Source organism: Rhineura floridana, chromosome 1 (genome assembly GCF_030035675.1).
Source record: "Rhineura floridana isolate rRhiFlo1 chromosome 1, rRhiFlo1.hap2, whole genome shotgun sequence".
NCBI classification, from domain to species: domain Eukaryota; kingdom Metazoa; phylum Chordata; class Lepidosauria; order Squamata; family Rhineuridae; genus Rhineura; species Rhineura floridana.
In genome coordinates, this window is record NC_084480.1 from 289,556,393 (window position 1) to 289,581,336 (window position 24,944).

Consider the following 24,944-nt stretch of genomic DNA (forward strand, 5'->3'; position numbering starts at 1 on the left):
TATATTAACTTTATGTAAGCCATTTTGAGCAGCTTGAAAAACACCCTTGAAATTTTAAAAATAAATAAAATACAATCAATTTTAGTTATTAGATTCTGCAGTTGTTATACTTGCAGAATAAACAGAATACTGTTTATTCTACAATGGTTTTATAAAACTGGCAACTGCAGTGCTGGTACAGAGAAGTTCTAAAGAGTTAGGTGACTATGGCTATACTGACCAACTTTCTATACTCATCTGCCTACTTTTTTTTTTTACAGTATCGATCAGGGCGGGATCCTCAACGAGGCTCTGACAATGTTTCTAACAAGTCTTCAGACAGTGATGTAAGCGATGTGTCAGCAGTATCAAGGACCAGCAGCGCTTCCCGCTTCAGTAGCACTAGCTATATGTCTGTACAGTCAGAACGACCAAGAGGGAACAAGAAAATTAGGTAAGAAACTGTAACGTTGACCACTTACACATTTTTTTTTAAAAAAACCCTAAAATCTCTCTTTAACTGACTCCACTTGGTTCAAGTAACACAGGTCCCGTTTCCAAAATGTTAAGCTAGTTTTCTTCGACAATTGTTTTCCTGTTATCAGGTATGAAAATGAACCTATTGCTGGCAATTCAAGCCATGGAATATTTCAAAGGCAATCCTCTTTGTAATGCAAATTTGAAAATGCAATTTAAAGTCAGTCATCATACTTTACAGATTATAACAGAAAGTCATTTATACATCTTAATGGGTATATCTGATAAGCCTGCACCATGGAAATATAGATACAAATGCATCCTACATGTAGCTCGTCATTCCTTTTGTAGAATTCTAGATCTAGAACGCACATGACCCTACTATAGGTATGGTGATGAAAATATGAAATGCTTGTGTTCTCAAGCATGCCTACAGCATAATAGCAGGATGATCTTGTCCAGTATTACACCCTTACTGCCCATGTGGGGCCAATCCAGACACTGTTTCCTGTTCCATCTGCCCACCATCTTGGGTGATGAGAAAAACAAAACAACCAAAGAGGGGCAAGAATACACACATGGCCCTTTAAGGAGCCATGCATTCCTTCAGAGTCTATCCTCCAGGCAGTCCTATTGCTATGGCTGCAGAGACGTATCGCCACCTGCAGGAAGTCCAGGAGACTAACAAGAAGTTAGGGAACCCACATGAGATTGTTCTGGTTGCAACCCTCTATATGAAGATGCAGATGGGAAGTCAAGGAGATAACTCTGACATTTGGTTCATTTCTGGGAGACAAGGCTGAGTAGAAGGAGAAACTGGGTGCTTGTTAACTCCCTCTTCTCCATTTCTAAGGCCAAGGGAAGGAGAAGCAAGGAAAGTTAAAGGGACAGCCAGGACAGAGACTAACATTAATCCTTCCTTCCATGGTTGGAGTAGTCCTAGCATGCTACAGATCTCATGTTATATTTCGACAAGTTACACTCACTTATGTGAATCCCCACTCCCACTTCACCCCCAGTGTATATATAACACATTCTGCAAAGGATTCACAGATGCTAAAGACTGACTGCATGATTGATTCATGTAGCTATCCAGATTGTAAGGGAAGTTTCCAATTAGCTAGAAATCAGAAATCTGAATGTAAACCTGACTGTAAACATGTAAACCTGATTACTATAAAAACCTGAAAATGGGGCTTTGCATATCTCTTCCTTGAAACAGCTGATCCCAAAATGGTTGAGGCATTGGTCTGGATTGCACATCATAGTAAGCCATAGTTACAAACTTGCACACTGCTCAGATTGCACCTTCCCACTCCTCCTTTGCTGACCAGGGAGGGAACATACTAGAGTGCTGGCTTAGTAATATGTGCAAACCAGTGCTTGTGGTTCGTGTCTCTCCAAACAAACCACATGAGGATGCCAAGAACAAGCCTTGTAACTGTGGCTTATTTTTAAGTGCAAATTGGCCATCCTTTTACTAGCTAGACAGCCCAAAAGATGAGTTGCTTATGTATTGCTGACAAAAAAGCAGTCTCTTATGGAAAGGAAATGTTAGCAGTAGCTGCCAAAAAAGCTTACTCAACACCCCCTCAATAGCAACTCTGGGGGCAGCGGACTAGAAAGAAATTACTACCTCTCTGCAGAATGTAGCATGGAGTAGACTGTTGGGTTGTGGAAATGTTGGGCAGTATCTTAAGTGCAAGAATTTCTGCTTGCACAACCTGGCATCCTGCTTCTCCTCACCTCACCTCATCTCACATGTGCCCCAAGCTCTTGCTAAATCTGTTCTGGAGGGTTGAGGGAACCCTTAGAAGTGATTTAGGAGCACACAGGAAGGGGGGAAGTCTCATTGGCAAGCGGAAATCCTGGCATTGACAGGACTATGACTTAGCACTACTTTGGATATAACCCTTAATTTCCACTTCAGACTTAAATTGGCTTTCAGACTGACAGGAGAAATGTTTATATATGCTTACAGAATGCAGGCTAAATGTACATATATGTACACACACACACACACGTAAAATTCATTGCTGGGAAACTACCAGTGCTGATTTTAAAAGGACTAATTTTGAGTACTTATTCTCTGTAAACAACATTTAGCCTATTATACAAAATATCTGCCCTTTAGATACTCCTAGAAAAAGTGATTGCGCCTTCATTATTGCCTAGACAGTGCCAAAGGATTAGCCAGCATGCTTTTGTTTTTGTCATCTCTGCATAATACCATTTCTTGCATGACCTTTCCATTCAGCTTCTTTTTTGCTTTGTGAATGCATGTTTGATTTCTGTCCACTCTAACTAGCTTCTGTCTTTTTGTTTATTTGCATGCTTTTGACTTTTGTTAATTTTGGAAGATCAAGTGAGCAAAGAAAAGAGGGAGGGGAGGGGGAGATATTCTCTGAGGAAATCATAAGCTTAAGAAAAAGAAGGATGAACAAGTTGATGAAAAAGGGGAAGGGGAAGAGGTGACAGAAAACTGTGATAAGGAGGAAAACAAAGAACCAGAAGAGATTGAAGGGGCCCCAGATGAGCAACTTGTGGAAGGGACAGAAACAAGAAATAAAGAGGATTTGCAAAGGCAATACTCACAAGATGATCTCAGGTAAAATTTATTAGAGAGTTCATAACATTTCCCCCCTCATGCCTTGCCCCTATTCCTTGCATGCCCTCCATAACTTGTTTATACTCCCTTTGTCCTGCCATCATGTTTAATTCCAGACATATTTTAATAGTTGAATTTAGTGAAATATTGCAAACAAAATAACAAATTGCAGCCATATTAGCTTTGCTTTATGGCTTAGTGATTAAGGTTACCAGTTAAGAACTGGCCATCCTTGGTTCAAATCAGACAGGAATCCACTGGGTGGTGTTGGGAAAGCCATTTTCAGCCAACTCCAGAGTTTTGTGAAACACTACTATCAACAGAATCCAGTTGATACATTCACACTAACAGTGGGTGGATTGACCTTGACTTGGACCAATAGCAGACCCATAATGTGCTCTTCTTCTAGGAGCCTTTTGATGTCCATCATAATGCCGGGCATTTCATTAGTGGGGACAATAATATTTGATTGTTTTAAGTATTCATTACTTAATGGTGCATGCAGAGCCTTACTATTATTATGGAGGGCAGGGATGTTGTAATGGTTTATGTTCCAGATGGGAGCTCCTTCAGAGGTTTTTTTTCTGGTGACATGACTGCAAAAACAATTCCCTTGAGTAATCTGGAAACAGCTAAAAACTCTTGATCTTGCCAATCTATATAGTTGTAGTTGTGATACATAAGTATGGGGATCTTAAATTTTTTCATTCCTATAAGCAACTTCTGTGTAGTTCTGTTGTGTGTTAATAAGTCCCATTGATTTCTCATAGAATTGTTACAAAGTGATAAGACATTGGTAATTTTTTTAGTTGCTATTAACATATTCTGAATATTCATAGTTCTTTGGGTAAATTGGAGCAGACTGAAATCACACGTTTTAGAATTATATTTTTAGTTTCTTTGTTTACAAGTGGACAGTGCTGCATTTGTCAAACCTAGTGTCTGGTGATGTGAGTTAAAAATACAAACTAGGGAAGAATTCCCTCCCACTCCTCACCCATCCCCATTGCTGTCCCTTGTTCCCGGAAGCTCCTCATCAGCCCCACCCACACTTCCCAAAACAAACTCCCTGCTTCCTTCCTTCCTTCCTCTTGTAAAAGCAGATAGGCATGGCAGTGCGAGCGGCAACAACAGAAAGAAGGGTTTTCCCCTCTCTCCCTCCTCTGATGTTCCAGTGCACTGTTTAGCAGTACACAAGAGTGTGGAGCCCAGTGGCCCATGGGGAATGTAATTCCCCTATTCCTCTCCAGGAGATCTATATCACCCATTGGCCACTGGGTTCCATTGTTCTGGTGTGCTGCTGATGTGTGTACGAGGGCAATGGAAAAAGAAGGCAGGAGCAGGGGAACTCTTCCCCTCTAAGCTGTCTGCACCACTGCAATTATGTGCTTTTACAAGGAAAGGGAAGTGAGGAGTAAAGGTCAGGGCTAAAGGACTGGAACAGTGGGCTTCTAGGAATGGGGAGGTTCAGCATGGATGGGAACTCCTCACCAGCCAGTGTAAGGACTATTAGGTCCCTTTGAGAGTTCCCCTCAACCCACCCATCTCAAGGGATTTGAAATGTGAGTGACGGGTTGGAGGGACCTTACCTGCCCATTTTTAGCTTGTGGCATTTCCTACTCATTCCTTTCTTGGTTTGAGACAAACCAGTCTGCCATTCTGTCTATACCGTCAAACTGTGGTTGCACTTATTTATTAAATTTATATTTATTTATTTATTTATTTCATTTTTAAACCGCCCATAGCGAATAGCTCTCTGGGCGGTGAACAAAACAAGATTAAAATACAATATTACAATAAAATTACAATAAAATCAGCAACAAGTTAAACGTTATCTGCCCTTCTTCCCAGCAGAAACACTGGGAACAAAAACACTAAAAACACTCTAAAACATCTTAAAAATAGATTTTAAAATATATTAAAACAAAACATCTTTGAAAACATATTGAAACAAAACATCTTTAAATACATCTTTTTTAAAAAGCTTTACAAACACCTTAAAAGCAATTCCAATACAGACACAGACTAGAATGAGGTCTGTCCTTAAAAGGCTTGTTGAAAGAGGAAGGTCTTCAGTAGGCGCCAAAAACATAACAGAGATGGTACATGTCTAATATTTAAGGGAAGGGAATTCCAAATGGTAGGTGCCACTACATTAAAGGTCCGAATTGATAAGATGGTATCTGCAGGAGGCCCTCACCTGCAGAGCATAGTGACTGACTGCCTATATAAGGGGTAAGATGATCTTTCAGGTATCCTGGTCCCAAGCTGTATAGGGCTTTGTACCCCAAAACTAGAACCCTGAAATTAGCCCAGTAGCTAATAGGTAATCAGTGCAATTCTTTCAGTAGCAGGCTGACATGTTGGCGATACCCTGCCCCAGTGAGCAGTCGCACTGCTGCATTTTGCACCAGCTGCAACTTCCGGACTAAACTCAAGGGCAACCCCACATAGAGCGCATTACAGTAATCCAGCCTGAAATTTACCAGTTTATGGACAACAGTGGTCAGGCTTTCCCAGTCCAGAAACGGCCGCAGCTGTCTTACCAGTCGAAGCTGGTAAAAGACACTTCTAGCCACTGAGGTCACCTGGGCCTTTAGCAACAAAGATGGATCCAGGAGCACCCTCAGGCTACGAACCTGCTCTTTCAGAGGGAGTACGACCCCATCCAAAGCAGGCAAATGACCGATTATGTGAACTCAAGAACCACCAACCCACAGCGCCTCCATCTTGCTAGGATTCAGACTCTGTTCATTGGTCCTCATCCAGCCCACCACTGAGTTCATGCACCTGTCCAGGGTTTGTACAGCTTCTCCTGATTTATATGTTACAGAGAAAAAGAACTGGGTATCATCAGCATACTGCTGACACCTCGCCCCAAATTTCCTGATGACCACTCCCAAGGGCTTCATATTGATGTTAAACAGCATGGGGAAAAAGATGGTACGCTGCTGCACCCCACAGCACAACTGCCATGGGGCAGAAAGACAATCACCCAATACTATTCTCTGAAATCAACCCTGGAGACTGTATTGGAACCACTGTAAAACACTTGTATTTATTTATTTTATTTATTAAATTTATTAGTCGCCCATCTGGCTGGCTGTCCAGTCACTCTGGGTGACATACAAAATAAAAACACACAAATACATTAAAACATTAAAAATCTCAACAACAGTAATAAAACCTAACCCACTCCAAAAGCCTGCCTGAAGAGCCAGGTCTTCAAGGCCCGGCGGAAGCTCATCATAGAGGGGGCATGGCGGAGATCATTTGGGAGGGAATTCCACAAAGTGGGGGCCACAATTGAAAAAGCCCTCTCCCTAGTTCTCACCAGTCTAGCTGTTTTAACTGGTGGGATAGAGAGAAGGCCTTTTGAGGCTGATCTTGTTGAGCGGCATCCCTGATGATGTTGGAGGCGCTCCTTCAGATAGACTGGGCCGAAACTGTATAGGGTTTTAAAGGTCAGAACCAACACCTTGAATTGGGCCCAGAAAACAACCGGTAACCAGTGCAACTCCTTCAGCACTGGAGTGATGTGATCTCACCAGCGGCTGCCTTTAATCAGGCGAGCCGCCGCATTCTGTACCAGTTGCAGCTTCCGGACCGTTTTCAAGGGTAACCCCATGTATAGTGCATTACAGTAGTCTAGGCGAGAGGAGACCAGGGCATGTACCACTGATGGGAGCAGATGGTTGGGAAGGTAGGGGCGCAGTCTCCGTATCAGATGGAGTTGATACAGCGCTACCTGGCTCACAGCCGAGACCTGAGCCTCCATGGACAGCTGGGAGTCAAGAATAACCCCCAGGCTGCGGACCTGGTCTTTCAGGGGCAATTGTACCCCATTGAGCACCAGGTCAACATCCCCCAACCTCCCCTTGTCTCCCACAAAGAGTACCTCGGTTTGTCAGGGTTCAGCTTCAGCTTATTCCTTCCCATCCAGCCACTCACCGACTCCAGGCACTTGGATAGGGTTTCTACAGCCAACCTCGGTGTAGACTTGAATGAGAGATAGAGCTGCATGTCATCAGCATACTGGTGACACTGCAGCCCATATCTTCTGATGATAGCCCCCAGCGGCTTTATATAGATGTTGAACAGCATTGGGGAGAGGATGGAGCCCTGTGGCACCCCACAAGTGAGAGGCCAAGGATCCGAAACCTCATCCCCCAATGCCACTCTCTGGTACCTACCAGAGAGAAAGGAACGGAACCACTGCAATACAGTGCCCCCTATGCCTAACCTCTTCAGGCGGTCCAGAAGGATACCGTGGTCAACAGGATCAAAAGCCGCTGAGAGATCCAGGAGGACAAGGAAGGTGCATTCGCTCCTATCCAACACCCTCCTCATATCATCCACCAAGGTGACCAAGGCTGTTTCAGTCCCATGTCCAGGCCTGAAGCCTGATTGAAATGGATCCAGATAATCTGCTTCCTCCAAATGCACTTGCCCTGCAAAATGGGAGTGGAAACTAGGGTTTGATCCAGATCTCAAAGTAGGGGGGGAAAGAAGTGGGCCTTTTATGAATTCCACAGCCCACACCCTTGACTTCCCCCTCCCACACCAGTTTTAGCCAAATGATGCCTCTTGTCCTCTTCTAAAAACAATAGGTAAGGAGGCTTTCATAAAGGGTGTGGAGAATAGGCCCCATCTGAACCCCCTATAATTAAGTACCGGTTTGACCTTGGTTTCTGATAATGGTTTGGAAGTGAAGATGCAGGGTTGGCTCAGGTTACTGAGGAGCCGAGTTTATACAATGACACACTAGGCTAAACCTTGACTTGGCTCAGCATGGCACAAGAGTAAACAAGCCTGGGGAAGAGCAAAGTGAGTCCTCTGCAGAAGCCCACATAATGACTTATGCAGTCCTGGTAAGCCATTTGTTGTTATGTGCCTTCAAGTCGATTACGACTTATGGTGACCCTATGAATCAGCAACCTTCAGTAGCATCTGTTGTAAACCACCCTGTTCAGATCTTGTATGTTCAGGTCTGTGGCTTCCTTTATGGAATCAATCCATCTCTTGTTTGACCTTCTTTTTCTACTCCTTTCTGTTTTTCCAAGCATTATGGTCTTTTCTAGTGAATCATGTCTTCTCATGATGTGTCCAAAGTATGATAACCTCAGTTTCATCATTTTAGCTTCTAGTGATAGTTCTGGTTTAATTTGTTCTAACACCCAATTATTTGTCTTTTTCGCAGTCCATGGTATCTGCAAAGCTCTCCTCCAACACCACATTTCAAATAAGTCGATTTTTCTTTTACTCGCTTTTCTCACTGTCCAACGTTCACATCCATACATAGAGATGGAAATACCATGGTCTGAATGATCCTGACTTTAGTGTTCAGTGATACATCTTTGCATTTGAGGACCTTTTCTAGTTCTCTCATAGCTGCCCTCCCCAGTCCTAGCCGCCTTCTGAGTTCTTGACTGTTGTCTCCATTTTGGTCTATGACTGTGCCAAAGTATTGATAATCTTTCACAAGTTCAATGTCCTCATTGTCAACTTTAAAGTTACATAAATCTTCTGTTGTCATTACTTTAGTCTTCTTGACATTCAGCTGTAGTCCTGCTTTAGCCATAGCTTGGCTTATTGTGATGTGTGATACAGGCCTCTGTAAATATGTCCTGCTTGACAAATATCTTATAGTAGTATCTTATAAAAATCACACACACACACACTGTTTCATAAGTTCACAAAGTTTTTTTTTAAATAAGACACATGAATCACAAATGCATATAATAAGGGTCTAATGCCATTTTTTTTTGAGAGAGAGAGAGAGAGTGTTTTGGAAAGGGTATGTGTGAAACACAGAAGTAGTGGAAAGGAGGGTGTGTGTTCTGTGTTACTTCCTGCCACTGCTGCTCCCCCTTCTGCACCAAAGAAGGAGCTGGTCTACTCAGTCACAGCTTCTGTCACCCAGAATGTTACCTGCAGGATATGACAGCTGACTATGGACATAGCTGGAAAAGGATGCTGTGGCACTGGACGCAGAATCTGCAAATAGAGTGCAGCTGTAAAGCCACTGGATGCTATATGAGAGGGGAGAAAAGAAACACAAGAGTTTCAGAGATTTGGAGAGGAGTTGAAACCTAGGTACTACCGGCTCGTGTGATGGAAGGGTTTCTGGGAAAGAAGGCTATCAGCGTTCTGATAGACCAGGAGCAGAGGAGGTTTGAGCCTAGAAAGAAGGGCACCAATCTATCAGAAGATACATGGAAGAAGGAGCTGAGGTTAGCTCAAGGATCCAGGTTGAAGAGAACTATTGGCTGCTACCTTCCCTATAATACAGGGTTGAGGAACAAATGTTGTTGGACTCCCTCAGCCCTAGCCAGCATGACCAGTGGTTAGAGATGATGTGAGTTGTCATCCAGCAATGTCTGGAGGGCCACAAGTTTCTCATACCTGCTGTATAATAAATACCTAGTAGCAGGAAGTGATCCAGAGGGAAGAAAAACCTTTGATATTAAACTACCTCTTGTCTCAGCAGGGCTTATGTCATGCTTCTATCTTTCCCTGTCCTGCTTTCTGCTCCAGATCATCCCTCCTGAGCTGCTTTTCCTCCTGCAGGACCCCAGATATGAGGAGTAGTTTGGGAGGGATATTTGGAGTACAGAAATGTCAGGTAAGAAATGATGTGCTAAATTCTGCCTTACCAAAGATCTTTCTATCTTTCTAGTGTCTGTACATGTGTTTAAATACAGCTAGCCCCAGTTATATGTGGTTTGTGTATTAGGGCAAAACTACATGTTATTTGTAGTTCTGTGATACTTTTTTAAAAAAGAATTTCTATTTTTCAACACAATGCAACCATACCTTTTTTTCAACTTACAATGTATATAATATTTTCCCCTGCAGGTGTGAAAGCAGCTGGGGGAGGGTGGATATTGAGTTGGAAAAAGCACTAGGGGGAAGGGATATGAAGCTGTTATCACCCTTCCACTTAAAGATTGAGTGGCTGGGGGTGGTGGTGTATGCACGCGCATGTGCACACACACACACACACCACCTGAAAACAATCAGCGTGGAGTTGCACACTACTAAAACTCAGCATAATATGTAACAGATGTTTCCATTATTCTTTTTTTCTAATTAACAATCAGAAATGAAAACCTGAAAAATTATTCCAGGATTATGTTAATTGGAGATTATTGTATTTGTAGAAGAAAAATCAGCTATAGTTTAATTAGTAGTGATGTATCTTAATTTCACTTACTGTCTCTCTTCCTGGCTATTACAAAACCTGTCCATCCCCTAATGTCATTTTCCTATTCATTATCACCTGCTTCTCCATAACAGAATTTATATTAGATGTTTCTTAACTTCTGGTGTGGTTGCTAATTAAGAGAAATCTTCTCCCCAGAAACTTTTAATTTATTGAATAAAATTGGTCAGCCATGTTTCTTCTTACCCCAAGGTTGTGTCATCATTTCTCTTGGATATTTTTGACAATTTGTTGCCTCAAATGCGAAACACTGTGAAAATAGCTTTTTCTATATAGTATTATTTATCTCATTTTTATGACATGATTAAAAATTCTCCTTTTTACAGTTTGCTTTCAGGGTCATGATGGATTTAGGACACAGCTGAATGCCTAACTTCCATGTCTTGATTTTAATATTTATTACTAGCTTTAAGCAAGGTTGTATTCTTCTTTCTCCTGATTCAGAAAATAACTTAGGGGTGAACATGAATTCAGCTGGAGCTGAACACATGATTAAAGTTATCTAACTCAATTACGTATCCTTAAGCACATAAATTTAGTCACCCTTTTAAAGCATGGATTTTTTTTCCAGCGTAGCGCTGCCTGTAAAAGGCTCGTTAATGGCAAGGAACATCATTATTGAGATTCCATTAAAAATGTGGTTGTTTATTTGACAAGCTGAACCAGAAAGACTGTTCACTTCATAGGCTGAAAGACTTACAGCCTGATAAGTGGCTTACCCTCACAGGTCATTTACTTGGCATTTTCAGATTTAGGTAAAAGGTTATTTTCAGTTTAATTTAAGACCTGAACTTTATCTTGGAGGAAACTCCATGTTTACGGTCTGAATGCCCTAATAAATGCAATAGGGCTGTAACTAAATAATCACTTTTCAATAATAGCTAATTAAAGGTCATTTACATCCTAACAGATGTAACCTATGTTAGGTGTGATGTTAAGGACCCAAAGCTCTTGATCTTTGTTTGTATTAAAGTCCTTATTACCTACTGTTAATGGTTAGTTCTAGTCTTTGTTCACACATAACATCGACTAAGCAAAACCATAGCTTAGCACAAAAGAATGAAAAAGTATGCAGTCTCTAGGAGACGTGATCACAGCTGCTCAGTTCCTCCTGCACGTTCTGCACTGACTTACGGCATGATTTGGTTTAGCAGGTTGTCCAAACCCAGGCTCATCATTTAACTCTCCCAGACAAACTACAAGCCATTAACTGTAGGACATATTGTGGTTGCAGCTTGTGGTTTGCCTGGAAAGAGCCAAGTTCAGTTGACTAAGCCAGATCGTGACTTAGCCCCGTGCAGCAGCAGAATGACCACAGGAGGAGCAAAGTGGCCACATTTTCCTCTCCAGAAACCCATGAATGCCCATTCACATTAAGCCATGGCTTGGCTTAGTGTTATGTGTGAACCAGACCCTAGTTTGCATAAATATATAACACAATGTAATTCAAACTAAATGTCTAAGATGAGGAAATGTGCTTTTCAGGTAATAATAGAGGTGATCCAGTTGCCATAGTGTCCTTGGACTTTCAAAGAGCTTTCGACAAGGTACCTCACCAAAGACTCCTGGGTAAGCTTAGCAGGCATGGAATAAGAGGAGATGTCCTCTTGTGGGTCAGGAATTGGCTAGGAAACAGAAAAGCAGAGTAGAAATAAATTAACAGTTCTTCCAATGGAGGGATGTACAAAGTGGAGTTCCCCAAGGATTGATAGTGGGATCTGTGCTTTATAACTTGTTCATAAACGATCTAGAGTTAGTGGTGAGCAGTGAGGTGGCCAAGTTTGCTGATGATACTAAATTGTTCAGGGTTGTTAAAACAAAAAGGGATTGTGAAGAGCTCCCAAAAGACCTCTCCAAATTACATGAATGGGCAGTAAAATGGCAAATGCAATTCAATGTAAACAAATATAAAGTTATGCATATTGGAGAAAAAAATCTTGATTTCGTATAGATGTTCATGGGCTCTGAACTGGCGATGACTGGCCAGGAATGGGGTCATAGTGGATAGCTCGATGAAGAGGTTGACCCAGTGTGCAACAGCTGTGAAAAGCACAAATTCCATGCTAGGGATCATTAGGAAAGGTATTGAAAATAAAACTGCCAATATCATAATATTGTTAAATAAATCTATGGTGTAGCCACAGTTTGAATACTGTGCACAGTTCTGGTCACCTCATCTATAAAAGGATATTGTAGAGTTCTATCGTGTCATCTCTTACCCTGGTCTCCTATTGGGAGAAAGGGTGGGATATAAATCTAATAAATAAATAAATAACAGAGTTGGGAAAGGTTTGGAAAAGGGCAACCCAAATGATCAAAGGGGATAGAGTGACTCTCCTGTGAGGAAAGGCTGCAGCATATGGGGCTTATTAGTTTAGAGAAAAGGTAAGAAATGACATAAGAACATAAGAAGAGCCTGCTGGATCAGGCCAGTGGCCCATCTAGTCCAGCATCCTGTTCTCACAGTGGCCAACCAGGTGCCTGGGGGAAGCCCGCAAGCAGGACCCGAGTGCAAGAACACTCTCCCCTCCTGGGGCTTCCGGCAACTGGTTTTCAGAAGCATGCTGCCTCTGACTAGGGTGGCAGAGCACAGCCATCACGACTGGTAGCCATTGATAGCCGTGTCCTCCATGAATTTGTCTAATCTTCTTTGAAAGCCATCCAAGCTGGTGGCCATTACTGCATCTTGTGGGAGCAAATTCCATAGTTTAACTATGCGCTGAGTAAAGAAGTACTTCCTTTTGTCTGTCCTGAATCTTCCAACATTCAGCTTCTTTGAATGTCCACGAGTTCTAGTATTATGAGAGAGGGAGAAAAACTTTTCTCTATCCACATTCTCAATGCCATGCATAATTTTATACACTTCTATCATGTCTCCTCTGACCCGCCTTTTCTCTAAACTAAAAAGCCCCAAATGCTGCAACCTTTCCTTGTAAGGGAGTCGCTCCATCCCCTTGATCATTCTAGTTGCTGTCAGCTCTACACTACATCAGCAGTGTCAGGGGGGGCTGGAAATTCCTGGGTCTTTGGCAGGGAAGGAAAGTCCTTAGCCAGCAGTCGGGTTGTAAATCTGCCAGGCCTATCCGAAGCATACTTGCCGAGTCAGAAGTCCAGAAGCGAGGTCAGTGCAGGTCCAGGATCAATTGCCAAGGAGATCAGTCAAAGAGATGCTGCAGGGAAACTAGGTCTACACAAAGCCACGCCTGACGTTGCAGTCAGCAACAGGCTGCAGCCAAGGTGTGCCTTATAAAGAGCAGGATGGACAGCAGGTGTGAGCCCTCAGCGTTTGGGCCTTAAGGAGACAGGCCTGCCTCTCTTCTGCCTGACCTTCTGCTGTCTACGTTCTGCAGGTGAGGGGGGAGTATCCTGTTCACTGTCTGTGTCTGGCTGCAGGGCCTCTGCTGTCCCTGGGGTGCTCTGCAGCTGAGGGGCAGAAGGAGCTGGATTCTCAGGAGGCTCCTCCGTGTCTCCTGCTGCTCCTGGGTCTGCTGCTGTTACACCCGAGTCGTCCTCATCTGAGGAGTCCTCTGATGGGGCCATGACACTATCCCCCGCCCCACGACCAACCCTCCGCCTTCCGCCGGGGCCCGGCTTATCCGGGTAGCGCTGGTGGAAGCGCCGGACCAGACGAGGGGCTTGCACCTGCGCCGCATCTTCCCATGAGCGTTCCTCAGGGCCGTACCCCTGCCAGTCTATGAGGTACTGGAGGTGGCCCCGATGCCTCCGGGAGTCCAGGATCTGTGCCACTTCAAATTCCTCTTCCCCGTTGACTTGTATCGGTGGTGGGGGCCGTGGTTGACTACTCAAGGGGTGAGGCAGGAGAGCGGGTGTCAGCAGTGATCTATGGAAGACAGGGTGAATGCGGAAGGAGGCAGGGAGTTGGAGCCGGAACGCCACCGGGTTAATTTGCTGGGTGATCCGGAAGGGACCTACGTTCCGAGCCTCCAGCTTGTGAGACGGCTGTTGCGAACACAGGAATTTGGTCGAGAGCCATACCCGGTCCCCTACCTTCAGCGGCGGGCCTGGTTGGCGGTGGCGGTCAGCAAAGCGCTTATACGTGTCTTTGGCCTGCTCCAGCTGCTCCTTCAGGACTGCCTGCAGGGCCTGCAACTCCTGCAGCATGACATCCGCAGCGGGGACCGGCGACGGGGGTCGCACTGAGGGGAAGAATCGGGTGTGGTAGCCGTAGGAGGCAAAGAACGGGATCTGGCGCGTGGAGGCATGCACGGAGTTATTATACGCGAACTCTGCCAGCGGTAACAGATCCACCCAATTGTCCTGTTGGAAGCAGGTGTAACACTGCAGGTATTGTTCGACGGTGGCGTTGGTACGTTCTGTTTGTCCATCTGATTGAGGGTGGTGGGCGGAGGACAAGTGGATCTGGACGTTCAGGGCCCGAAACAGGGCCTGCCAGAACCGGGTGGTGAACTGGGCTCCTCGGTCAGAGATCAGGTGGTCGGGGAGGCCGTGTAACCGGAAAACCTGGGTCAAGAACAGTTGCGCAGTTTCTGGGGCAGAGGGTAGGCCGGCACAGGGGAGGAAATGGGCCATCTTGGTGAACAGGTCTATGACTACGAGGATGGTGGTCATTCCCCGGGAGGCCGGTAAGTCCGTGATAAAATCCAGGGAGACCGAGTGCCAGGGCCCGGAGGGGGTAGGCAGTGAGAGCAGGAGCCCCGGGGGCTTGCCGGGGTGGCTCTTGGCTCGCTGGCAGGTATCACAGGCCGCTACATAGTCCTTGACGTCCGCTTGGACCCGGGGCCACCAGAAATCCCATAGGACCAGGTGGAGGGTTTTATACGTTCCAAAATGCCCTGCCGGCTGGCTGTCATGGCAGAGGTGGAGCACCTCTCCCCGCAGAGCTCCCGGGGGAACGTACAACCGGTTCCGGTGATACAAGAGGCCCTGCTGCAAGGAAAAGGGGCTGTCCCGGGCGGGCATCCCTGACTGGAGCTCTCACTGCTGGGCCAGGGCGTAGGGGTCCTTTTGCTGCTGTTCCTGCACCCGGTCCAGGAGGGGTTGCGGCTGGTGGGTAGCAGCGAAGTTCTCTGGGCGAAGAATGAGGCGAAGGGGGCGATCGACCTGCTCGGCTCGGTATTCTGGCTTGCGAGAGAGCGCGTCTGCTAGGGTGTTTCGGCGGCCAGGGTGGTAGGTGACCGTGAACTGGAACCGTGAGAAAAACAGGGACCACCGGATCTGGCGTTGGTTCAGCCGTCGGGCGCTTTGCAGGTGCTCCAGGTTTCGGTGGTCTGTTCGTACCTGGACCGGATGGCGTGCCCCTTCCAGGAGATGATGCCAGGTCTCAAAGGCTACTTTGATGGCCAGTAACTCCTTCTCCCAAATGGTGTAGTTCTGTTCCGAAGCGTTGAGTTTCCGGGAGTGGAACGCACAGGGGAGCAGGGACTGCTTGCTCCCCACCGGCTGAAGTAGGACCGCTGCCACTGCCTTATCCGATGCATCGGCCTCCACTATGTAAGGTCGGGTAGGATCGGGTTGCTGGAGGATGGGTTCAGATGTAAAGGCGTGTTGGAGGCGCCGGAAGGCCTGTTGAGCGGCCTCGGTCCAAACAAACTTCTCTTTGCCTCGAAGCAGGTCTGATATGGGCGTGGTGAGTTCGGAGAAGTGGGAGATGAACCGGCGGTAATAGTTGGCGAAGCCCAAGAAGCGCTGCACATCTTTGGGGCTTCGCGGAGCTGCCCAGTGGAGGATGGCCTCAATTTTGGCGGGGTCCATCTGGATACCCAAGGGCGAGATCCGATGGCCTAGGAAATCCACGGTCGTGAGGTCGAAGGTGCATTTTTCGAGCTTGGCGAAGAGGTGGTGCTCCCGCAGGCGCTGCAGCACCGCTCGAACATGCTCCTTATGTTCTGAGGGGTTCCGCGAGTAGATCAGGATGTCATCCAAGTAGATCACCAGGAAGCGGTCTAGGAGGTCCCGGAAGATGTCGTTCATGAAGTGCTGGAAGATGGCAGGGACGTTGCACAAGCCAAACGGCATCACGGTGTACTCAAAGTGCCCATAATGGGTGCGGAAGGCCGTCTTCCACTCATCGCCCTCCCGCATACGCACCAGGTTGTAGGCCCCTCTCAGGTCTAGTTTGGTGAAAATGCGAGCGCCCCGTAGCCGCTCTAACAGTTCTGGGATCAGGGGCAGAGGGTAGCGATTCCGAACTGTAATCTGGTTGAGGGCGCGGTAGTCATTGCACAGCCGGAGTTCCCCACATTTCTTTTTGACAAAGAGGACAGGGGCGGTGTCAGGCCCAGGATGTGACTCAGGAACCAGACCAACGGCTGTAGTTAATTCGTGTTTTATTAGGGTAATGTCCAAACAAAGACTGCGTTTTCTCATGAAGCAATACAGGGATACAGGTCCTGCGGCATTGGGAGAAAGTTGACAGAGCAAGGGACTTCTTCCCGCCTGTTCTTTAAGAAGGGGCCAAACGGGCACGCAATCTTTCGCTCCTCCTTAACTACCCCTCAGGTACTGCCCGCCTTTCCCCCCTTCTCTCCTGTCTTTTCAGCTGTCTGCGTGTGCGCGGTGAGGGGGGAAGCATCACCCCCTCCTCTTCTGAAGTTTCCGATTCCAGGATGGGGGATAGGGGAGGGGCTGATGGTAAACTGCCTCCCCGCTTTTCGGCTGTGAGCAGCCCTCCCTCTTTCCCCTCTTGCTCTGAGCCTGAAAGAGGGGGAGGCGTGAGAATGTTCAGGGAGGGCTCAGGCTCCCCGTCGCTAAGCGACCTTATCACTGGCAGTTCCTCTATTTTGTCTTCGCTCCAAAGGGGGGAAGTTCCTCCCCCTTCCCTCTGCCATCCATCCGAATACTCTTCTCCCAAATCTCCGGGATCCAGCTCCCCGGGATTGGGACCCCAGCTCTGCCTTCCGACAGGCGGCTGCAGGGGACGTGGAAGGGCGAATGAACCCTCGGCGCAGGTTCTTGTCGAGGAACTCTCTGAGGGCTGCCAGTTCGGGTTCTGACAGGGAATAAAGCCGGCCCACGGGAATCTTGGCTCCGAGGAGCAGGTCAATGGGACAGTCGTAAGGACGATGGGGCGGCAACTGGTCTGCCTCTTGCTTCCCAAACACATCCGCGAACTCCCGGTACTGTTCCGGTAATTGTCTCCTGGGTCATCAGGATGCGCTCCTTCGGCCTCCAGCAGTTGGCTTGGCAATAGGGGGATCCGAGGGTCAGTCGGCCCGTGGACCACTGGGTGATGGGGTAATGCCGCTGGAGCCATGCCAGGCCCAGCACGACCGGGAAGTGGGGTGCAGCAGCCAGGTAGAACTGGAGGCTTTCCTCGTGCTCCCCCAGGGCCATGTCGAGCAGCACTGTCTCCTGTACTACAGGGCCCGAGGCGAGAAGCCGGCCATCAATAGTCTCCACCAGGAGGGGGCGGTGAATGGGCTGACTAGGAACCCGGTGGAGCTTGGCAAAGGACACGTCCATAAAATTGCTGGTGGATCCTGAGTCCAGCATGGCGGGTACTTGTAGGGTCCCCCTTCCAGGGACTGTCAGTGCGATCAACATGGTCAGATGCTTGGGCGGTGAGGAACTGAGGTGGCAGGCCCCTTGAACCATGAGGGTGCCCCGGCTCAGGGGCCTGTGAAGGCCGGGGCATGGGTGTTTCCCGAGGCAGGGGCTGTGGGTCGTTTTGCAGAACACTGGGCTGCAAAATGTCCCGGGGCCCCGCAATACAGGCAGAGGCCCTGTTGCCGGTGTTGCAGCTTTTCGGCCGCAGAGAGACGTGGCCGAGCCCCTCCCAGCTGCATCGGTTCTGCCGGGGGTGTAGGGTCCTTGCCGACAGGCTCCAAGGGCCCAGCCACTGGGGCTGATGCTCTGTAGACTGGCCGGGGTCGGTTGGCAGCACGCCTGCTTTCCAGCCTCCCGTCAATCTGGAGACACAGGCGTATGAGGGCTTGCAGGGTTCCAGGGCGCTCCACCCTAGCTAGCTCATCCAGGAGCTCATCCGACAGCCCCTCCTGAAACTGGTCCATGAGAGCGGCTTCGTTCCAGCCCAGGGTTTGTTGCAATAGACGAAAGTCTGTTACATATTCCCCCAAGGGGCGTCGGCCTTGCCGCAGCCTGCGTATCCGGCGGTTGGCTGTGGCAGATTGGACTGGGTCCTCGAACATAGCCTTCAGTTCTCTGGTGAAGGCGGCTAGGTCATTGAGCACGGGGCTCCGCTCGAGGAGCAGGGGCGTGGCCCATCTAGCTGCCGCCCCGGTGCAGAGGTTAATCAAGAATCCCACCCGGGTCTTATCATCTGGGAAGGCCTCTGGGCATAACTCCATGAAGAGCTGGGCCTGGGCCAAGAAGGCTGAGAGCTGGTCGGAAGCCCCAGTAAATTTCTCTGGGAGAGTCACAGGGCACTTGGCTCACACTGTAGGGAGAGGGGGTGGGGCTGCTGCTAGCTGGGTTTGCAAGCCTTGGACGGCCAACAGCAGCTGGTCTACTTGTGAGCGCAGGAGCAAGTTTTCCTGCTGGAGTTGCTCCATGGTCAGCACTTCCCCCACTCCTTTGTTGCCTGCTTTGTTTGGGCTGACTGCAAACTGTCAGCTCTACACTGCATCAGCAGTGTCAGGGGGGGCTGGAAATTCCTGGGTCTTTGGCAGGGAAGGAAAGTCCTTAGCCAGCAGTCGGGTTGTAAATCTGCCAGGCCTATCCGAAGCATACTTGCCGAGTCAGAAGTCCAGAAGCGAGGTCAGTGCAGGTCCAGGATCAATTGCCAAGGAGATCAGTCAAAGAAATGCTGCAGGGAAACTAGGTCTACACAAAGCCACGCCTGACGTTGCAGTCAGCAACAGGCTGCAGCCAGGGTGTGCCTTATAAAGAGCAGGATGGACAGCAGGTGTGAGCCCTCAGCGTTTGGGCCTTAAGGAGACAGGCCTGCCTCTCTTCTGCCTGACCTTCTGCTGTCTACGTTCTGCAGGTGAGGGGGGAGTATCCTGTTCACTGTCTGTGTCTGGCTGCAGGGCCTCTGCTGTCCCTGGGGTGCTCTGCAGCTGAGGGGCAGAAGGAGCTGGATTCTCAGGAGGCTCCTCCGTGTCTCCTGCTGCTCCTGGGTCTGCTGCTGTTACACCCGAGTCGTCCTCATCTGAGGAGTCCTCTGACGGGGCCATGACAGTTGCCCTCTTCTGAACCTTTTCCAACTCTATAATATCCTTTTTGAGATGAGGTGACCAGAACTGTACACAGTATTCCAAATGCGGCCGCACCATAGATTTATACAACAGCATGATGATATTGGCTGTTTTATTTTCAATACCTTTCCTAATTATCCCTAGCATGGAATTTGCCTTTTTCACAGCTGCCGCACACTGGGTCGACATTTTCATCGTGCTGTCCACTACAACCCCGAGGTCTCTCTCCTGGTCGGTCACCGCCAGTTCAGACCCCATGAGCGTATATGTGAAATGAAGATTTTTTGCTCCAATATGCATAATTTTACACTTGTTTTTATTGAATTGCATTTGCCATTTTTCCGCCCATTCACTCAGTTTGGAGAGGTCTTTTTGGAGCTCTTCGCAATCCCTTTTTGTTTTAACAACCCTGAACAATTTAGTGTCGTCAGCAAACTTGGCCACTTCACTGCTCACTCCTAATTCTAGGTCATTAATGAACAAGTTGAAAAGTACAGGTCCCAATACCGATCCTTGAGGGACTCCACTTTCTACAGCCCTCCATTGGGAGAACTGTCCATTTATTCCTACTCTCTGCTTTCTGCTTCTTAACCAATTCCTTATCCACAAGAGGACCTCTCCTCTTATTCCATGACTGCTAAGCTTCCTCAGAAGCCTTTGGTGAGGTACCTTGGCAAACGCTTTTTGAAAGTCAAAGTACACTATGTCCACTGGATCACCTCTATCTATATGCTTGTTGACACTCTCAAAGAATTCTAGTAGGTTACTGAGACAGGACTTTCCCTTGCAGAAGCCATGCTGGCTCTGCTTCAGCAAGGCTTGTTCTTCTATGTGCTTAGTTAATCTAGCTTTAATAATACTTTCTACCAGTTTTCCAGGGACAGAAGCTAAACTAACTGGCCTGTAATTTCCGGGATCCCCTCTGGATCCCTTTTTGAATATTGGCGTTACATTTGCCACTTTCCAGTCCTTAGGCACGGAGGAGGACCCGAGGGACAAGTTACATATTTTAGTTAGCAGATCAGCAATTTCATATTTGAGTTCTTTGAGAACTCTCAGGTGGATGCCATCCGGGCCTGGTGATTTGTCAGTTTTTATATTGTCCATTAAGCCTAGAACTTCCTCTGTCGTTACCACTATTTGTCTCAGTTCCTCAGAATCCCTTCCTGCAAATGTTAGTTCAGGTTCAGGGATCTTCCCTATATCTTCCACTGTGAAGACAGATGCAAAGAATTCATTTAGCTTCTCTGCAATCTCCTTATCGTTCTTTAGTACACCTTTGACTCCCTTCTCATCCAAGGGTCCAATCGCCTCGCTAGATGGTCTCCTGCTTTGAATGTATTTATAGAATTTTTTGCTGTTGGTTTTTATGTTCTTAGCAATGTGCTCCTCAAATTCTTTTTTAGCATTCCTTATTGTCTTCTTGCATTTCTTTTGCCAGAGTTTGTGTTCATTTTTATTTTCTTCATTCGGACAAGACTTCCATTTTCTGAAGGAAGACTTTTTGCCTCTAAGAGCTTTCTTGAATTTGCTCGTTAACCATGCTGGCATCTTCTTGGCCCTGGCGGTACCTTTTCTGATCTGCGGTATGCACTCCTGTTGAGCTTCTAATATAGTGTTTTTAAACAACTTCCAAGCATTTTTGAGTGATGTGACCCTCTGGACTTTGTTTTTCAGCTTTCTTTTTACCAATCCCCTCATTTTTGTGAAGTTTCCTCTTTTGAAGTCAAATGTGACCGTGTTGGATTTTCTTGGCAATTGACCATTTACATGTATGTTTAATTTAATAGCACTATGCTCACTGCTCCCAATCGGTTCAACAACACTTACATCTTGCACCAGGTTCCGGTCCCCACTGAGGATTAAGTCCAGGGTTGCCGTTCCTCTGGTCGGTTCCATGACCAACTGGTCTAGGGAATAGTCATTTAGAATATCTAGAAACTTTGCTTCTTTGTCATGACTGGAACACATATGCGTCCAGTCTATGTCTGGGTAGTTGAAGTCACCCATTACTACCACATTTCCTAGTTTGGATGCTTCCTCAATTTCATATCCCATCTCAAGGTCTCCCTGAGCATTTTGATCAGGGGGACGATAGATCGTTCCCAGAATTAAATCCCTCCTGGGGCATGGTATCACCACCCACAACGATTCTGTGGAGGAGTCCGCCTCTTTGGGGGTTTTGAGCTTGCTGGATTCAATGCCTTCTTTCACGTATAGAGCGACTCCGCCACCAATACGTCCTTCCCTGTCATTCTGATATAGTTTATATCCAGGGATAACTGTATCCCACTGGTTTTCTCCATTCAGGTCTCCGTTATGGTCACTATATCAATGCTCTCCTCTAAGACCAAGCACTCCAGTTCTCCCATCTTGGTTCGGAGGCTCCTAGCATTAGCGTACAGGCACTTGTAAGCAGTGTCTCTCTTCAAGTGTCTTTGGCACTTGTGGTTTGGCCTGTGGTAATTTTGCTCTTCTGAACTGATATCCTGTGCCCCTGCTCTCACAATGCCTGCTTCTAGGCCTACCCCTTTTAAAATTTCATCATTTCTTTGATCTTTATCCCAGGGGGGAAGTTTATTCTGAACCGGACCTTCCTCAGCTCCTGTCGGGTTTCCCCCCTCAGTCAGTTTAAAAGCTGCTCTGCCACCTTTTTAATTTTAAGTGCCAGCAGTCTGGTTCCATTCTGGTTCAAGTGGAGCCTGTCCCTTTTGTACAGGCCCGGCTTGTCCCAAAATGTTCCCCAGTGCCTAACAAATCCAAACCCTTCCACCCGACACCATCGCCTCATCCACGCATTGAGACTGCAAAGCTGTGCCTGTCTGGCTGGTTCTGCGCGTGGAACCGGTAGCATTTCAGAGAAAGCCACCTTGGAGGTCCTGGCTTTCAGCATCCTACCTAGCAACCTAAATTTTGCTTCCAGGACCTCACGGCTGCATTTCCCCATGTCGTTGGTGCCAACGTGCACCACGACCACTGACTCCTCCCCAGCACTGTCTACCAAACTATCTAAATGACGGGCGATATCCGCAACCTTCGCACCAGGCAGGCAAAACACCTTGCGGTCTACACACCCATCACACACCCCACTGTCTATGTTCCTAATGATCGAATCACCCACTACAAGGATCCCTCCAGCCCCTGGAGATATATCCTCGGCACGAGAGGATAGCTGCTCATCCCCCAAGGAATGGGTCCCTTCTAAGGGATTTTTTCCCTCTTCCTCAGCTGGATGCTCTCCTTCCCTGAGACCGTCGTTCTCCATGATAGCAGAAGAGCTATCATCGTTGGAGTGGGACACAGCTATAACGTCCCTGAAGGCCTCCTCCACACACCTCTCTGCCTCTCTCAGCTTTTCCAGGTCCACCACCTTGGCCTCAGGGAAATGAAGTCGTTCCCGGAGAGCCAGGAGCTCATTGCACCGAGAGCACACCCACGACTTCTGTCCAACAGGCAGATAGTCATACATGCTGCAGGCAGTGCAAAACACTGGAAAGCCCCCACACCCCTGCTGGCTTCTTACCTGCATAGTTTTGTTTAAGGTTTATTACATCAGTGGGTTGGAGACTGCGGTTTAGTTGAGGTCAGGGAATAGACGGGCAGAATGGGGGGCCCTGGCCTCCTCACCCTGCTGCCGAACTCACTCTGCTGCTTAACTCACCTTGATGCTTTGTCAGCTGGGGCTCCCTCATGGAGCAGGCTCCCTTGCTAGGGTGCTCTGAATTTATATGTGTGGCTGGTTCCTCCCAGCTACTGCTGCCAGCCAATGATGTGTTAATTGAGGCTGATGGCTCAACTATCAGCTAGGGCTTAACTCTTTAGGATTGCTTCCTTCCTTAGTGACAGGCGGGGCTGTTTAAGCTTTTGGCTGCTTTCAATCTAAGCAAGGGGCTATGACTTCCAGGCAAGTCTTTTTTGTTTGTTGTTTTCCCACCTAGAACAGCCTGACCTTTCTTTAACCTAGGGAAACAGAGCTTGTGGTTGTGTTTAAGGAAGGCTAAAGCTGCCCTTTTTAGCAAGGACTGAGCTGACTCTCTCCCTGTATGTATTGGTGGAGTTTCCTTTTTCCCCTTCTCTCCGACTGGAATTTAGCCTTGTTTACAGTGTCCCCTGAAGCTTTCCTGCTAGGGTGGTGTTGAAAACTAGCTTTCTATAGGCTTCCTTCTCGTAGGATCTGTCTCCTAAGATATAGGTTCTTTCAGGATTTGGCTCCTAGCTCAGGGTGACCTTAGGCTGCCCTTATTACTTATTGCTCTGAGCTGTTTTAATTCAATTAACTAATGGAATAAATGGGAGTTACTTATCCTCTTTTCGCTCTGCTGCTTAACTCGCCATGATAGAACTGTATAAAATTATGCATAGCATGGAGAAACTGGATAGAAAAACCTTTTTCTGCTTGTCATACTACTAGAACTCATGGACATTCAGTAAAGCTGAATATTGGAAAATTCAGGACAGACAAAAGAAAGTACTTTTTCACACAGTGCATAGTTAAACTATGGAATTTGCTCACATAAGAGGCGATAATGGCCACCAACTTGGATGGTTTCAAAAGAGGATTAGACAAATTCATGGAGGATAAGGCTATCAGTGGCTACTAGCCACGATGGCTATGCCTTGCTTCCATAGTCAGAGGTAGCATGCTTCCGAATACCTGATGCTGGAACCTGCAGGAGGGGAGAGCGCTTTTGCATTCAGGTCCTGCTTGCGAGATTCCCATAGGCATCTTTTTGGCCACTGTGAGAACAGGATGCTGGACTAGATGGGCCACTGGCCTGATCCAACAGGGTGTTCTTATGTTCTTAAATATTTTAAACCAGAATTTTGTTTGGGGGGAGTGCTATTGCTCAGTGGTACAACACATGCTTTGCATGCAGAGTTCTCGTTCAGTGCCCAGCATGGGTCTAAAACTGATAGGTGTTTAATGTGGGATAATGGGCTACTCAGCATTCACAGAACCTCGGCATCAAAATGCCAGCCTGTGTTCCCCCCCCATTTCATTGGTATGATTTATGCTTTTCACAGACAATCCACTAAGTTAAATAAACCTGTTTCCAACACCCTTTTGTGATATTTGAATGACCCATTTCTAGTATTAAGCCCCCATCTGGGAGTACCCTCAACCCTTGAAGAGAGCCACTGCCAGTCAGTGTAGACCAGGGGCGGGCAGAAGGTAGATTGGGGTTTACTGGTAAGGGTTTTGGACTCCCCACCTGTTTAACAAAAGCAACAACAAAAAGCCTCACTCCTTCCCCAAACTAGACTGCTTAAACAAAGAGTGATTGTAAGGAAACCAGGACTGAGTTTCTATGTGAATGAACTGTGAGCTCATTTCCAATTCTGAACACTTCATACCTGGGCTGAGCCTGTATTCAGAGACACCCTGTTTCTTAATTCTAAGGATGTGTCTGCTCCACCCAAGCCAATATTTTGCACCTGGTTCTGGTTGCTGGACCTGGGGGTTCTAGTAAAAAACAAGGTAGATCTCATAAGCCTGAAGTCTGCTCACCTCTGATGT

At 47.2% G+C, this 24,944-nt stretch overlaps 1 protein-coding gene across 1 annotated transcript in view; it reads left to right on the forward strand.

Annotated features, from left to right (window-relative positions):
• RIMS2 (regulating synaptic membrane exocytosis 2) overlaps positions 1-24,944 on the forward strand; it is a 374,923-nt gene that overhangs the window by 294,411 nt on the left and 55,568 nt on the right. Inside the window, 3 exon segments of the mRNA XM_061611686.1 lie at positions 261-433; positions 2,817-2,866; positions 2,869-3,064. Coding sequence (XP_061467670.1) covers positions 261-433; positions 2,817-2,866; positions 2,869-3,064 — 419 coding nt within the window.